The 12,105-nt window shown below is 35.9% G+C and overlaps 2 protein-coding genes across 2 annotated transcripts; both read left to right on the top strand.

The window, feature by feature from the left end:
• Positions 1 to 45: 45 nt before the first annotated feature.
• On the top strand, positions 46 to 3,353 carry LOC128547575 (uncharacterized protein DDB_G0271670-like). The gene is made up of 2 exons (XM_053520582.1): positions 46 to 114; positions 2,022 to 3,353. The coding sequence occupies exons 1-2, from the start codon at positions 46 to 48 to the stop codon at positions 3,351 to 3,353; spliced, it is 1,401 nt and encodes a 466-aa protein (XP_053376557.1).
• Positions 3,354 to 4,686: 1,333 nt separating this feature from the next.
• Positions 4,687 to 11,177, top strand: LOC123535502 (neutral cholesterol ester hydrolase 1-like). The gene is made up of 5 exons (XM_045318219.2): positions 4,687 to 5,019; positions 7,018 to 7,152; positions 7,771 to 7,894; positions 9,023 to 9,086; positions 9,398 to 11,177. The coding sequence occupies exons 1-5, from the start codon at positions 4,768 to 4,770 to the stop codon at positions 10,182 to 10,184; spliced, it is 1,362 nt and encodes a 453-aa protein (XP_045174154.1). The 5' UTR covers positions 4,687 to 4,767; the 3' UTR covers positions 10,185 to 11,177.
• The last annotated feature ends 928 nt before the right edge of the window (positions 11,178 to 12,105 follow it).

The raw sequence follows: 12,105 nt of genomic DNA, 5'->3' as shown, positions 1-12,105 counted from the left end.
CTGGTCGCAAATGCACTATGTTGGTTTTCTCATAGTGCGGCTCAAATGTATGTTATTGACTATGGGACCATCGGATATAAGGTTATTCACGGGAAAAAAGCAGTATTAACAAAGGTAACAAAGGCGATTTGTCAACAGATATGGACAATAAAGCTCAAAATAAAATTAAAATGTCCGCACAAAATCTCTTCCTCAACCACAGGGCCGACACCGAAGTGTGCCATAGGTTTTAGCAACCGTCTTTAGTTTTATTTTCGTCTCAAAGGCGGCGTACAGAGCTTGGAATAGAAAACATCTTCAAAAGTCGTCTTCATAGAAATAATTCTTACGTAACTTTAAACCATTGCTTTGAGTTATCAAAAAACAACAACAACAAAAACATGACCGCTGAATGGCGTGGTCACTTTTCTATATGCATTTTAGTGGCAACTTTAAGCAAATATTCTTGTCCAAAAAGTCTTGCCTTATTTCATGTTGTTTGGCGGAAGTGTTTCCTGGATGACTTTCTATCAATATTGTTTGTGATAGTGACGAGAGATTTTAGGACCAACATTGTCTCTTGTTCTTCAAAAGAGTTCTGAAGAGTGATGGATCCGGAGGAATCGCGAGTTTGATTCCCCGCTCCTCCAGCTGGAACAACTTGCATTCAGATAAGAGCCTCATTTATGGGTGCTTTATACCTGGCATGCTAATGAACAAGGGAAGCTTCTGGACTGGGAGCTGCTTTGTGTTGCAACTTTATCTGTACTTAACCAATATGGGCGACTACTCTGGAGAACTGTTTAGCTGGATGATAATGCAGTAGTTACGGAAGTGTTCAAATTTCAAACTTGCTTTTGTTTACTACAGATTATACCATGACGTACTATGTACCTTGTTTGCTGTTTTGTCGACGATATAATATATATTAAACACGTTTATTTCATTCCAGTATGAAATACTCTTGCTGCGTTTCAAATACACGTGAAACGTTGATTTCAGTCCGGTATGAAATACACTTGCTGTGTTTCAATTAAACATTAAACGTTTATTTCATTCCTGTATGAAAGACAGTTGCTGTGTTTCAAATACACATGAAACGGTTATTTCATTCCAGTATGAAATAAAGTTGCTGTATTTCAATTACACATGAAACGTTTATTTCATTCCAGTATGAAAGACAGTTGCTGTGTTTCAAATACACATGAAACGTTTATTTCATTCCAGTATGAAATACAGTTGCTATGTTTCAATTACACATGAAACGGTTATTTCATTCCAGTATGAAAGACAGTTGCTGTGTTTCAAATACACATGAAATGTTTATTTCATTCCAGTATGAAATAAGTTTGCTTTGTTTCAGTTACACATGAAACGTTTATTTCATTCCAGTATGAAAGCCAGTTGCTGTGTTTTCAGTTACGCGTGAAACGCCTTCGATCTCTACCCGCTGTAAACACTACTAAACAGACCCCTAAACTAAATCTCCATAACCACAAAAGTTATTTATATAAACTGCGTAAAAAGAAATATCATTTATATATCACAACCAAGAGTACAAGAAACCAACGACCATGTTATGGAGTACATGTCACAAGATTAATAATCTGATTTAATAGACCATTTTCTACGTAGAGCCTGACTACGACTAATTGCGGAGTAACCCACATTTTTCTATATAATTATAGTGCTAAAAATTACAAGTCATTAACTCAAACTCAATATTTTTCCTCTCTCCATTCACAAAAGCCATTTAGATTACATATTCGTATCTCAATCGTGAAACATCGGGTATTTCCGTATTGCGTAGCATAAAGGCCGTTTCATATCTACGTGATAACCGACATTTTCCTATCATATCAGACTCCACGTGCATTATATATAGGTTGATTATAACATAAAGTTATATAACTGCTTCATACATATTGACATTACATATGTCTGATTTAGCAATAGACAATATGTTGAATACCATCCCTTTGTGTTATATTAGAGAAGGATTGCATTGTGTCCTGTATATATTTTCATTGTTAACTTGACAGTCCAGAGGTTCAAGTTTTCATGAAATAGTCCTGGTGCTTACTATATTTATCATAATTATTGTTCTTATTATCAGTAGTAGCAGTAGCAGTAGCAGTAGCAGTAGCAGAAGCAGTAGCAGTAGCAGTAGCAGTAGCAGTAGCAGTAGCAGTAGCAGTAGCAGTAGCAGTAGCAGTAGCAGTAGCAGTAGCAGTAGCAGTAGCAGTAGCAGTAGCAATAGCAATAGCAGCAGCAATAGCAATAGCAGCAGCAGCAGTAGCAACAGCAATAGCAATACCAGCAGCAGTAGCAATACCAGCAGCAGCAGCAGCAGAAGCAGTAGCAGTAGCAGTAGCAATAGCAATAACAACAGCAGCAGTAGCAGTAGCAATAGCAGCAGCAGCAGCAGTGGCAGTAGCAGTAGTAACAGTAGTAGTAGTAGCAGTAACAGTAGCAGTCGCAGTAGCAGTAGCAATAGCAGCAGCAGCAGCAGCAGCAGCAGCAGCAGCAGCAGTAGCAGTAGCAGCAGTAGTAGTAGTAGCAGTAGCAGTAGCAGTAGTAACAGTAGTAGTAGCAGTAGCAGTAGTAGTAGCAGTAGCAGTAGCAGTAGCAGTAGCAGTAGTAACAGTAGTAGTAGCAGTAGTAACAGTAGTAGTAGTAGCAGTAGCAGTAGTAGTAACAGTAGCAGTAGCAGTAGTAACAGTAGTAGTAGCAGTAGTAACAGTAGTAGTAGTAGTAGTAACAGTAGCAGTAGCAGTAGTAACAGTAGTAGTAGCAGTAGTAACAGTTGCAGTAGCAGTAGTAACAGTAGTAGTAGTAGCAGTAACAGTAGCAGTCGCAGTAGCAGTAGCAATAGTAGCAGTCGCAGCAGTAGTAGTAACAGTAGTAGTAGTAGCAATAACAGTCGCAGTCGCAGTCGCAGTAGCAATAGCAATAGCAATAGCAGCAGTAGCAGTAGCAGTAGCAGTAGCTGTAGCAGTAGTAACAGCAGTAGCAGTAGCAGTAGCAGTAGCAGTAGCAGTAGCAGCAGCAGCAGCAGTAGCAGTAGCAGTAGCAACAGCAGCAGCAGTAGCAGTAGCAGTAGCAGTAGCAGTAGCAGTAGCAACAGCAGCAGCAGCAGCAGCAGCAGTAGCAGTAGCAACAGCAGCAGCAGCAGCAGCAGCAGTAGCAGTAGCAGTAGCAGTAGCAGTAGCAGTAGCAGCAGCAGCAGTAGCAGTAGCAGTAATGGTAGTAGTTATGGTAGTAGTAGTAGTAGTGGTAGTAGTAGTAACATTAATAGCAACAGTGTGAGTAATTTAAGTACAGCCTTGATTCTTACACGAAAAAAATCATGTTTAAACTATCTTACTCTTTGAAAGTGTAACTGTTTGTTATAAAATTGCAACTGCTACGCCCTGACACCACTTCAGTATTCAGACACCGAAAGGAAGGGAACAAAGTGACCGCCCGATGTTGATTCATATTTACTATTCTTTATGGAGTTTTTCATATTTTTCACTGCATCTTTTTCATTTACACTCTTCTTGAAATGGGTTCTGTATAAATAAATATTGAGGGAAAAGCTGAATGTTTTTAACAAACAGATAAACAATTTTCACCCGTCCACACGGCTATTGGCTATTTTAATGTCTTGATTTTTGTCAATACTTTTTATCATTATGTTATACAGCGTTGCAGTTGTATATTTGTCATAATGATACAGTATAGTAAAGTGTATAAATGACTAATTTAAAAACTAAACACGCACTTATTACTCCCCATGTCGACCGGGCATATTGAAGTTTGATACCGATATAAGAAAATATATTATGTCATTTGCACGAAAAGTGTTCAAGGTTTCAACCAGTAGATACGATAACTTGCAATGTGATGGAATTTCCATTATCCTTGTCATATATCGTAAACTCGTTTTGAGACACAATTTCAAATGTAAAAAATGTCCGTAAAATAATCTTACGAGTTTCTAGTCCTATAATACGGAGGCCTATAAGAGACACACTCAGTGCATAGTTAAGTTTGTTTTTATAGAAATAGCAATACGTAATAACGAAACCATCGGCTTATTTCGTTTCTGTTTTTCTTTTGAAATACTGTTTCGTTCATATTGATATCTTATCCGAAAGATATAAATTCTTTAAACGAATCATTAATTAAAGTTTAAAACGAATTGATAATTGAGTTGAAATATCGAAGTAGGATTTCATTATAATGTAATGAAAAAAGATTTAAAAAGCGAAATAAGATTCGGTAAAACGAAATATAAAATACACTGCATGGTAATGTCACTTGAGAAAGCGCCAGTGTTTTTTGTATAAAAATATAAATTGGACGCCTTATTTTTTCGTGGCCTAGTTAAATCTTATTTCTTTTTTTTTTCGGAGATTTTACTTTTAAAGAAACAATAATAAGACACAAAACAAATTAAAATTTCGAATATCGAAGTAAAATTCCATTATAACGAAATAAGATTTCGAGAAAACGAAATAAAAATGAACTGATATATAGTGTCACTTTAGGATATTCGTACTAAAACGCTAATGATTTTCAACATTAAAGCGTTTTCAAGAGTGTGTTTAGATAATGCACTTGTGAGGGTACACGTATTTGTACCGAACATTATCCGACAGAGGGATCAAAGTTTAAGATGATTTACAATAAACACACTGACACATTAACTTTTACATGTAATGTGGGAACAGCTGATAAATAATTTATTACATTTGAATCTCCACATTTTAAACTGTTGTAATTAAAAATTGCATGTAATAAATGGGTCGTTCGAAAGGTCGTCTGCGGAGATTGTTGTCTTTATATTCGGATAACATCTGCTCGATTCTCATGAAGACTTCCGCTTACAGGAGGTACTGCCTGAAGATGGCTAGGGTGGCTTTTTGGGCTGTTTTAGTCATTCTTGTGGCGCTGTTTATCAGTTATTATTTGGATACTCCAGTCCCGGAGGATATCCCCGAGCAGTTAACGGTGAAAATTATAGATGCATCAATGCGGACATACAAACATTTGGTAAGACGTTTTACTTTTTGTGATTCGTCGCGTTGAAAAGGTCATTTTGGTTTATCTTTTAATAAACATTTTATATGGTGGCAGCACGTGTTGCCGTAGCATTTAGTAATCAAATGATCATACATGTTAAACACATATGCATTGCGTTTTTGAATCCGTCTGGTAAATACGAAAGAACCAGAATTATGAGATTATGTTGAGCTAGTTTTCATTTATCTCAATAGTCATATGTTTTCTTACAATACCTCTGAGTGAAGCCTGTATATGCATTTTAGGATTATTTCATGACAAGTACCAATGTATTGGGTGTCAAATGTATTATTTTTGGGGGGTAGGGGGAGGGGGGAGGTGGGGTAGGTATTCTCTGTAAATTCTTCATATAACAAGTGCAAATTTTCGAATAAGAACGTATTCTTTACTTAGAAAATATTTCAATGATATACATTGTACATGATTTTAACAAATTTCATACACGGTGTTAAGTGTATTTTCTATATTTACTGACGTGTGCTTTCTATTTAAACAGAAAACCTAAAGATTAGATAAACGAAGCTATATAAAGATGATATGAATGCATTATACACAAATAAAGGACTGCACTTTGTTGAGATAGAGTCAAAAGATAATGTCTATTTAAAATCATCAACAAGCTGCTTTAAGTTAACAGAGTTATTCTGTAAACTTGAAATATAAACTTTATGTCTTTCCATTATAGCCTCTCTGAAAAGAAAATATAAAGCTTATATTTTTATGGCATAGGGTTAAAAACTCACAATCTTTCGAAAAATAAATCTCTCATTTGTTAATTCTATACTGGTATGTAATATTTTGTCTTTTTTAAAAAAAAAAAAATGCAATGGAATGTGGTATGGGGGTATTTAAAAAGGATAGGCTCATTGTTGTAAAAAAACTATATGACATAATTACTGGTAATTCGTTACTCGTTGAATACGCATAGCTTAGTAGATATTTTAACTACTTTAGGCTAATGTCATTTTTTGCAAAGTGCGCTACACAGAGAAATGTGCAAATACGGAATTCAGTTATAAACCCTATTTTCGTTTTTTGTATCAAATATTGTTTGTATGTTTGTAAGTTGTTGAAAACTTTTCGATTATTTGAACGCCATCAGATATGAGAAGGGCTTGCTAAATTTAGTACATTTACTTACTTTCCTTTAAGAATGACAAACATCCAGTATCAGAAATCGTAAAAATATTTTATTTAAAGTCATTATTATTAACTTTAATTTAGAAGTCAGCAAAATGACTTCTATTTAACAGCCGATTTTGTACTTCTATTGCGTGACTTTTCTTTCTATTAAACGTGCACTACATGTATTTGATCGTTTTATAAATAAATATTAGTATACGACTCCTTATATTTACCGTCGGTTCTTAGTTTCTTCTATTGACCGGTTAATAGTTCAACACAGGATTGCTGGTCTAAAGACAAAACTAGCAGATATGAATTAACTCAACACTTGCTGAGTAGCTCTGGTCAATAGTGAAGAGGGCAATTCACTAAGCGTTCACTAACTGCATGTTATACTCATTCACTTACTTTGTTTTATTTTATTTACAAGTACTAACTCATGCAAACATTCTTAAGTTAAAAAATAACAAATATCTGAGGACGTGTCCCTTTATCATACATTGACTTTTAAAATATTTTCAAAATTTGAGAATATTTCTTGTTTTGCCGAAAAACGTTATGAACATGCTTACTTTTGAAAGTAACTAAGGGTCTTTGGAACGTAACTATAAAAACATCAGTATACTTAAAATAATCATCAAGTGATTTACAAGTTTGTATATGAAAATGCACAAGCAATATGTCAGTGTTTTGTTTACACATGTTGGTCGTCACGTTTAAAGAAAATATAGAAAGAAAAAACAAAATCTTTGTTTTTTTGGATAGGGGCGGGGGTGAGGTGGGGAAGAGGAAGTGGTACGACAATAATCCATTTAAATATATTTTCTTCCATTTCAACTTCAGATAGATGGCATGGTGAAATTAGGTCTGACGAACTACTTTTCGCCTCTCGACAGGAAGATTGCAGACTGGTTTATACTAGCACAGATGACCGGTCAACCTTGGGGGTTGTCCCTAACTGCTGACCAAACCTTAAGGGTAAGTAGATAAAGACTACGATCACTACGTGATGAGTTTTCATTGTCAGTATGAAGAGAGAGAGAGAGAGAGAGAAAAAACAACGCTATGTTAAGATATTCTTCCTAGTGTCGTACAGTTTTTCCTAGTACCGACAAAAAAAGGCCTCGTACATGCTGACTCTACACGGACATAAATATTACTGAAGTGGTTGACAGCATTGAGACTTGAACAGACTCAATCAAACCGAGTCTGCTATTATTATTCTTGGTTGCATTCTTTGCTTTCGAATGATCTTTTTACAGATTTTACTAACTTTCACAACAGCAATCTTTAAGTGCCGAGTGGCCGCTTTAAAAAGTCTCCACGTAATTGAATTCAGTGTTGTTATATTTTCTGGTTCTTTGGGATCATGGAGTCCATTCAACATATGTGTAATAGAGTTCCGCTTAAGCCGGTGCTAGGGGGGAATGAGAGGTGTTGCACATTTCATTACCTCTCATGAACAGGCTCAATCAACCCGAGTCTCCTATTATTATTCTTGGTTGCATTCTTTGCTTCCGAAGGATCTTTTTATAGATTTTATTGGTTTGAACTGTAATGTGATGTATCTTTTTGTTTGTTTTAACTATATTTTAGATAAACGACACAAGAATTGCTGGTGTTCGTGTTGTTCTTTATGAGCCAGTGTCTACTTACAGATCTGATGATAGACCTGTCTTAATTTTCATGCACGGAGGAGGCTGGAGTACAATGTCAGTCGGTAAGTTCCAGCCGTTCGTTTCCCTATATGAACATACTTCGGTCCGGTACCCATTAGCTGGATGTTCGGGTTGAGTGATTTTTTTTTCAACATTTTTTTTCAGCCGTATAAACGACGGTGCTTGTAGCAGTGAGCGGAATGCCCAGCTCTAAAGCGCTGACTCACTGGAATATCACGCCGTAGACACGTGATATGATACAGAATCCAGTCATATTATACTGGCACCGAGATGGCCGGTACTATCCTTTTTATGGTGAGCGCCAAGCGAGGAAGTTACTAGTAACATTTTTCATGTCTTTAGTAAGATGCGGCCGGGGAGCGAACCCTTGACCTCCCACACTCCAAGAGTGTGCCCTACCACTGGGCTACCGAAGCGGTTCATTTGGTAACCTACGTTTAAGGAAGCCAAGCAACTTGTTTGTGAAAAGGTTGGTAGTTCTACAAAGATGACTGAAATACTGTCCGCAGCGGCATCTGATATCTTGATATAAAGGTGCAAAAGTACCGTCGCTACTCTAACAAAATGCGCGTTCGAAACATCCGTTTATTTATTTATTTTTGAAAGGGGTGTTCATCTGAATAGCGAACAGTGCAGACCATGATCAGACTGCACGGATGTTCAGGCTGATCTTGGTCTACACTGGTCACTAAGGCAAAATCACTTGCCGCTAACTTTGACTGGGTACTAACTAATGCTGTGGGTTGCTAAGCAACACAGGTTTGGTTCCAAGACTAGAGTGATTTCAGTTAACCAACCTCTACATGTAGGAACAGCGATATGGACATCCAGCCGAGAGGGCACAGATGAACCAACTTAATTTCTTACGTTCTGACAAAATGTTTGAAAGCATTCATCCTTCTCGCTGATGCGAAGAACAATGACTAATAAAACTAAAGGAATGCAAGAATATAGAGCGAAGTTTCGTCACATGTCAATTTAACTCAAGATTTAAGATTGCACGAGAACAAACTACTTGAATGAATCTGTTTTGAGGAAAATAATACTAAAACTGCGTAAAATAACTAACATTGAAAAACAAATGGCGTTTAGCGCAAAAAAACGAAGCCGCAAGAAGGTATAAACTGGTCATATGTAGTTTTTAAAGCTATTTTTCCTTTCTATTTCAGATAGTTATGATCCTCTCATTAGGAAAATATCTCGAGAAAGTGGCGTTGTTATTATCTCAATCAAGTGAGTCCAGATTTTCGTTATCTTCATGAATATTTTCACATTGTTTTTGCATGGTTGTTAACATATTATCTGTTATCAAGAAAATATTTACGCTTAGGGAGTGACCTTATATAGGTTCAAGTTAATTTTAAGCATGACATTAAAATTTGAGGTATTAAATAATTTCAAGGTTGATTTTTATCAAGGCAATATGAAAAAATGATCAAGGTTAAAATAGGATCAATTCCATGAGCGGACAGTTTACAATAAATTTTCCACCGGATCTCTGTGTACTTGACATGTAGTGATAAAATTTTGACTTCTTTTTTCAGTTATCGCCTAAGTCCAGAATTCCCATACCCCGCACCTTTGGAAGACTGCATAAAGGTTGTGAAATATGTCACAGATCGTACTGAAGAGTTCCGAATAGATCCATTCCGCGTTGCTATTGGCGGTGACAGTGCCGGTGGAAACATGGCGGCATCTATAGCACTGCACATGCGTGAAGTCATAGCCATGCAGTTTTTAATAGTGCCATGTCTACAATTTTTAGACTTCAAAACAACGTCTTTCGTGGAAAACACGTACTATTTTCATGACAGTATCAATAATCCATTATCAGTGGTGTTCGTTACAAACTATCTTGGAGTGTCTCCCGTGCACTATGAGGACTTCTTGAAAAATAACCACACATCTCTGACCCTTAAACGATCTCAATTTGCAGCTATGGTGGACCAAAGAATCTGGATGAAGTCAGAATATGTAAGAAATAAATCTCTTATAGAGAACTTAAATACTAATGCCGACTTCGGAAACGAGGTTTTGTCAAACAGGATTGAAAAAGTTTTAACAGACCCGTTTGCAGCACCGCTTATGGCCAATGACTCGTTGCTAGGAAACCTACCGGAAGCCTATATTGTCACGTGCGGGTACGACTTTATCCGTGACGATGGGGTTATGTACGCAGAGCGACTAAACACTGCGGGAACCAAAGTAATCCACAGACATTACAGAACTGGTTTCCATCATGCATGGTTCTTTCCACATGGACCGCTGAAAATTGGCGTAGCTGTGAATATTGTATCAGACCTGGTAAAAGCTCTCAGAAAAAGGCTTTAGGTAGTTCTTAAATTATTCGATCATTTATTACGCTGGCAGAATTTTCAACCTACTTTTGAAAAAAAAAAGATATGAAAGTCTGAAATATCAGAAAATGCCTGATTTTTAGTATTGATAACGTTCTTTACACATTATTTAATAAGTAATTCAGCGAATACCCTTGCGAAACATGTCTTACTATAGTTTTCTCGAGTTTATGATATTATACAGAAAACTTTCTTTCATTCAAGTTGGATTATTTTCAAAATAGAGGTAATACATTTAAAATATACACATCAAAATAATTTAAATCGCTGTTTTTATCGAGTTTAAGCTTATTTAGAAAATTCTTTTATTGCCTTGAGTGATTTAAAAAGACATAACGGACTAAATTAACTTTAGAACAATGTTGGGTTTAAAACACGATTAGAGAAGAACCAGAATTGATGCATATCAAGACTGGACTTTGCTATTATAAGAATGTTGACGAAGAGATACTTAAAATCGGAAATGGTATACCATGGATATTAACTTTAATTGAGACGTTATACTTTACGAACCCAACGGCAAAGTTCATTTGATCTCATTAACCACATTTTCATTGTAATATTTCATCGTATTTATTATCATTTATAACTATATACATAATCATTAATATCTTATATCGAGGGCTGAACGGAAAACTATCGTAACTCCTTTATTTTATATGAGATACGACAGTTTTCTTTTTAACCACCGACCTATACTCGAATCTATGTTATGCAAAAGTGCTATGAATTTTCCTAACAACTTTAATTTTTTTCTTCTGATCGTAACAGTTGAGATTTTGTAACAAGAGTAAACTCATCAAAATGTATTGTTAATTAGTGTCTTAATTAGTTTTGGCTCGATTGTGTAGAACACTTGATGGTTTGTGGAATCGCTCTCGAGCCCATATGTCGGTGCAATATGAGTGCAATATAGATGTGTAATTTTCTGATGTTGACGAATAAAAACTGTTACAGTAACTTTCAACTAGTTGTGTGTTTCTTCTGCAAAATGACTATTTTATATCGTTCTCTTCTCCTGATAAAAGTTAACACATGTGTAATATGCAGTGATGAATAAGGTTAAGATGGTTATAATTGTAAAGGTAGTGAATACGTGATGACAATCGGTAATTTCCATTTGATTACGTTTTTTCACGAAGACGTAAAATCGGGAATACGAAATGGCCCGGAAATTGCCGAACACTACCGAGTTCCCTCATCTGGCTTACAAGCCAACACTACACTAGTAACTTCAAAAGGTAATAGCAATTTCGAGTTAACGTTTGCAATTAGATATGTTGGTTGCGTTTTTAATTGTTGTTTTTTGAGTTGCCCATCATTTTTGCATAAAAACACCGCTATTATGAAACATGTCTGTAAACGCTGCCAGAGAATGAATTTATTCTCAAGTGATCAAATATCCATTGTTTGCAGGTATCCGGACTGTACTAATGAAAAAAAAGTTGTCAGACAAATGATACTTCTTAGCTGACACAATGCACTTGTACCATGACATTTTAACGAACAATAACTTGTTTACATTCAGTGAAAATAACAAAACGTAATAAACTTATCTGCACTTGGATTATAAACATTAGCTGAACTTTGTCTACAGGAAACACGGTCGTTGATAAAACATTACCCAGAAAAACGGTACAACAATTATAGATGAAACGTAAAGGCTTGTTCCTTATTACTACGCAATAATTGAGCGTAACAGGAAATATAAACAATAAAAAGCTCCAAATAAATGGCTACTTTTTAGTTAATAAATGAACTTTATATACTCATTGCTGTCCTACTACGATATGTAAGGTCTGTGTGTCGACTTGTTCAGTGTATCAAAGCTAGAGTTACTGTGGGGTGGGGGACTAACATTCATTAAGAGAAAAACGTACAAACTTGATGTACTG

The sequence above is a fragment of the Mercenaria mercenaria genome, chromosome 12, assembly GCF_021730395.1.
Source record: "Mercenaria mercenaria strain notata chromosome 12, MADL_Memer_1, whole genome shotgun sequence".
NCBI lineage: Eukaryota > Metazoa > Mollusca > Bivalvia > Venerida > Veneridae > Mercenaria > Mercenaria mercenaria.
This window is presented reverse-complemented; position numbering and strand designations above follow the sequence as displayed.

Bases quoted from the DNA above. Each gene is read 5' to 3' on its own strand.
- LOC128547575 (XM_053520582.1), top strand. From the start codon at position 46: ATGTATGTTATTGACTATGGGACCATCGGATATAAGGTTATTCACGGG. The intron at 115-2,021 runs GTAACAAAGGCG...TTAACTTGACAG, and splicing joins AAAAAGCAGTATTAACAAAG to TCCAGAGGTTCAAGTTTTCA.
- LOC123535502 (XM_045318219.2), top strand. From the start codon at position 4,768: ATGGGTCGTTCGAAAGGTCGTCTGCGGAGATTGTTGTCTTTATATTCG. The intron at 5,020-7,017 runs GTAAGACGTTTT...TTTCAACTTCAG, and splicing joins TGCGGACATACAAACATTTG to ATAGATGGCATGGTGAAATT. The intron at 7,153-7,770 runs GTAAGTAGATAA...ACTATATTTTAG, and splicing joins CTGCTGACCAAACCTTAAGG to ATAAACGACACAAGAATTGC.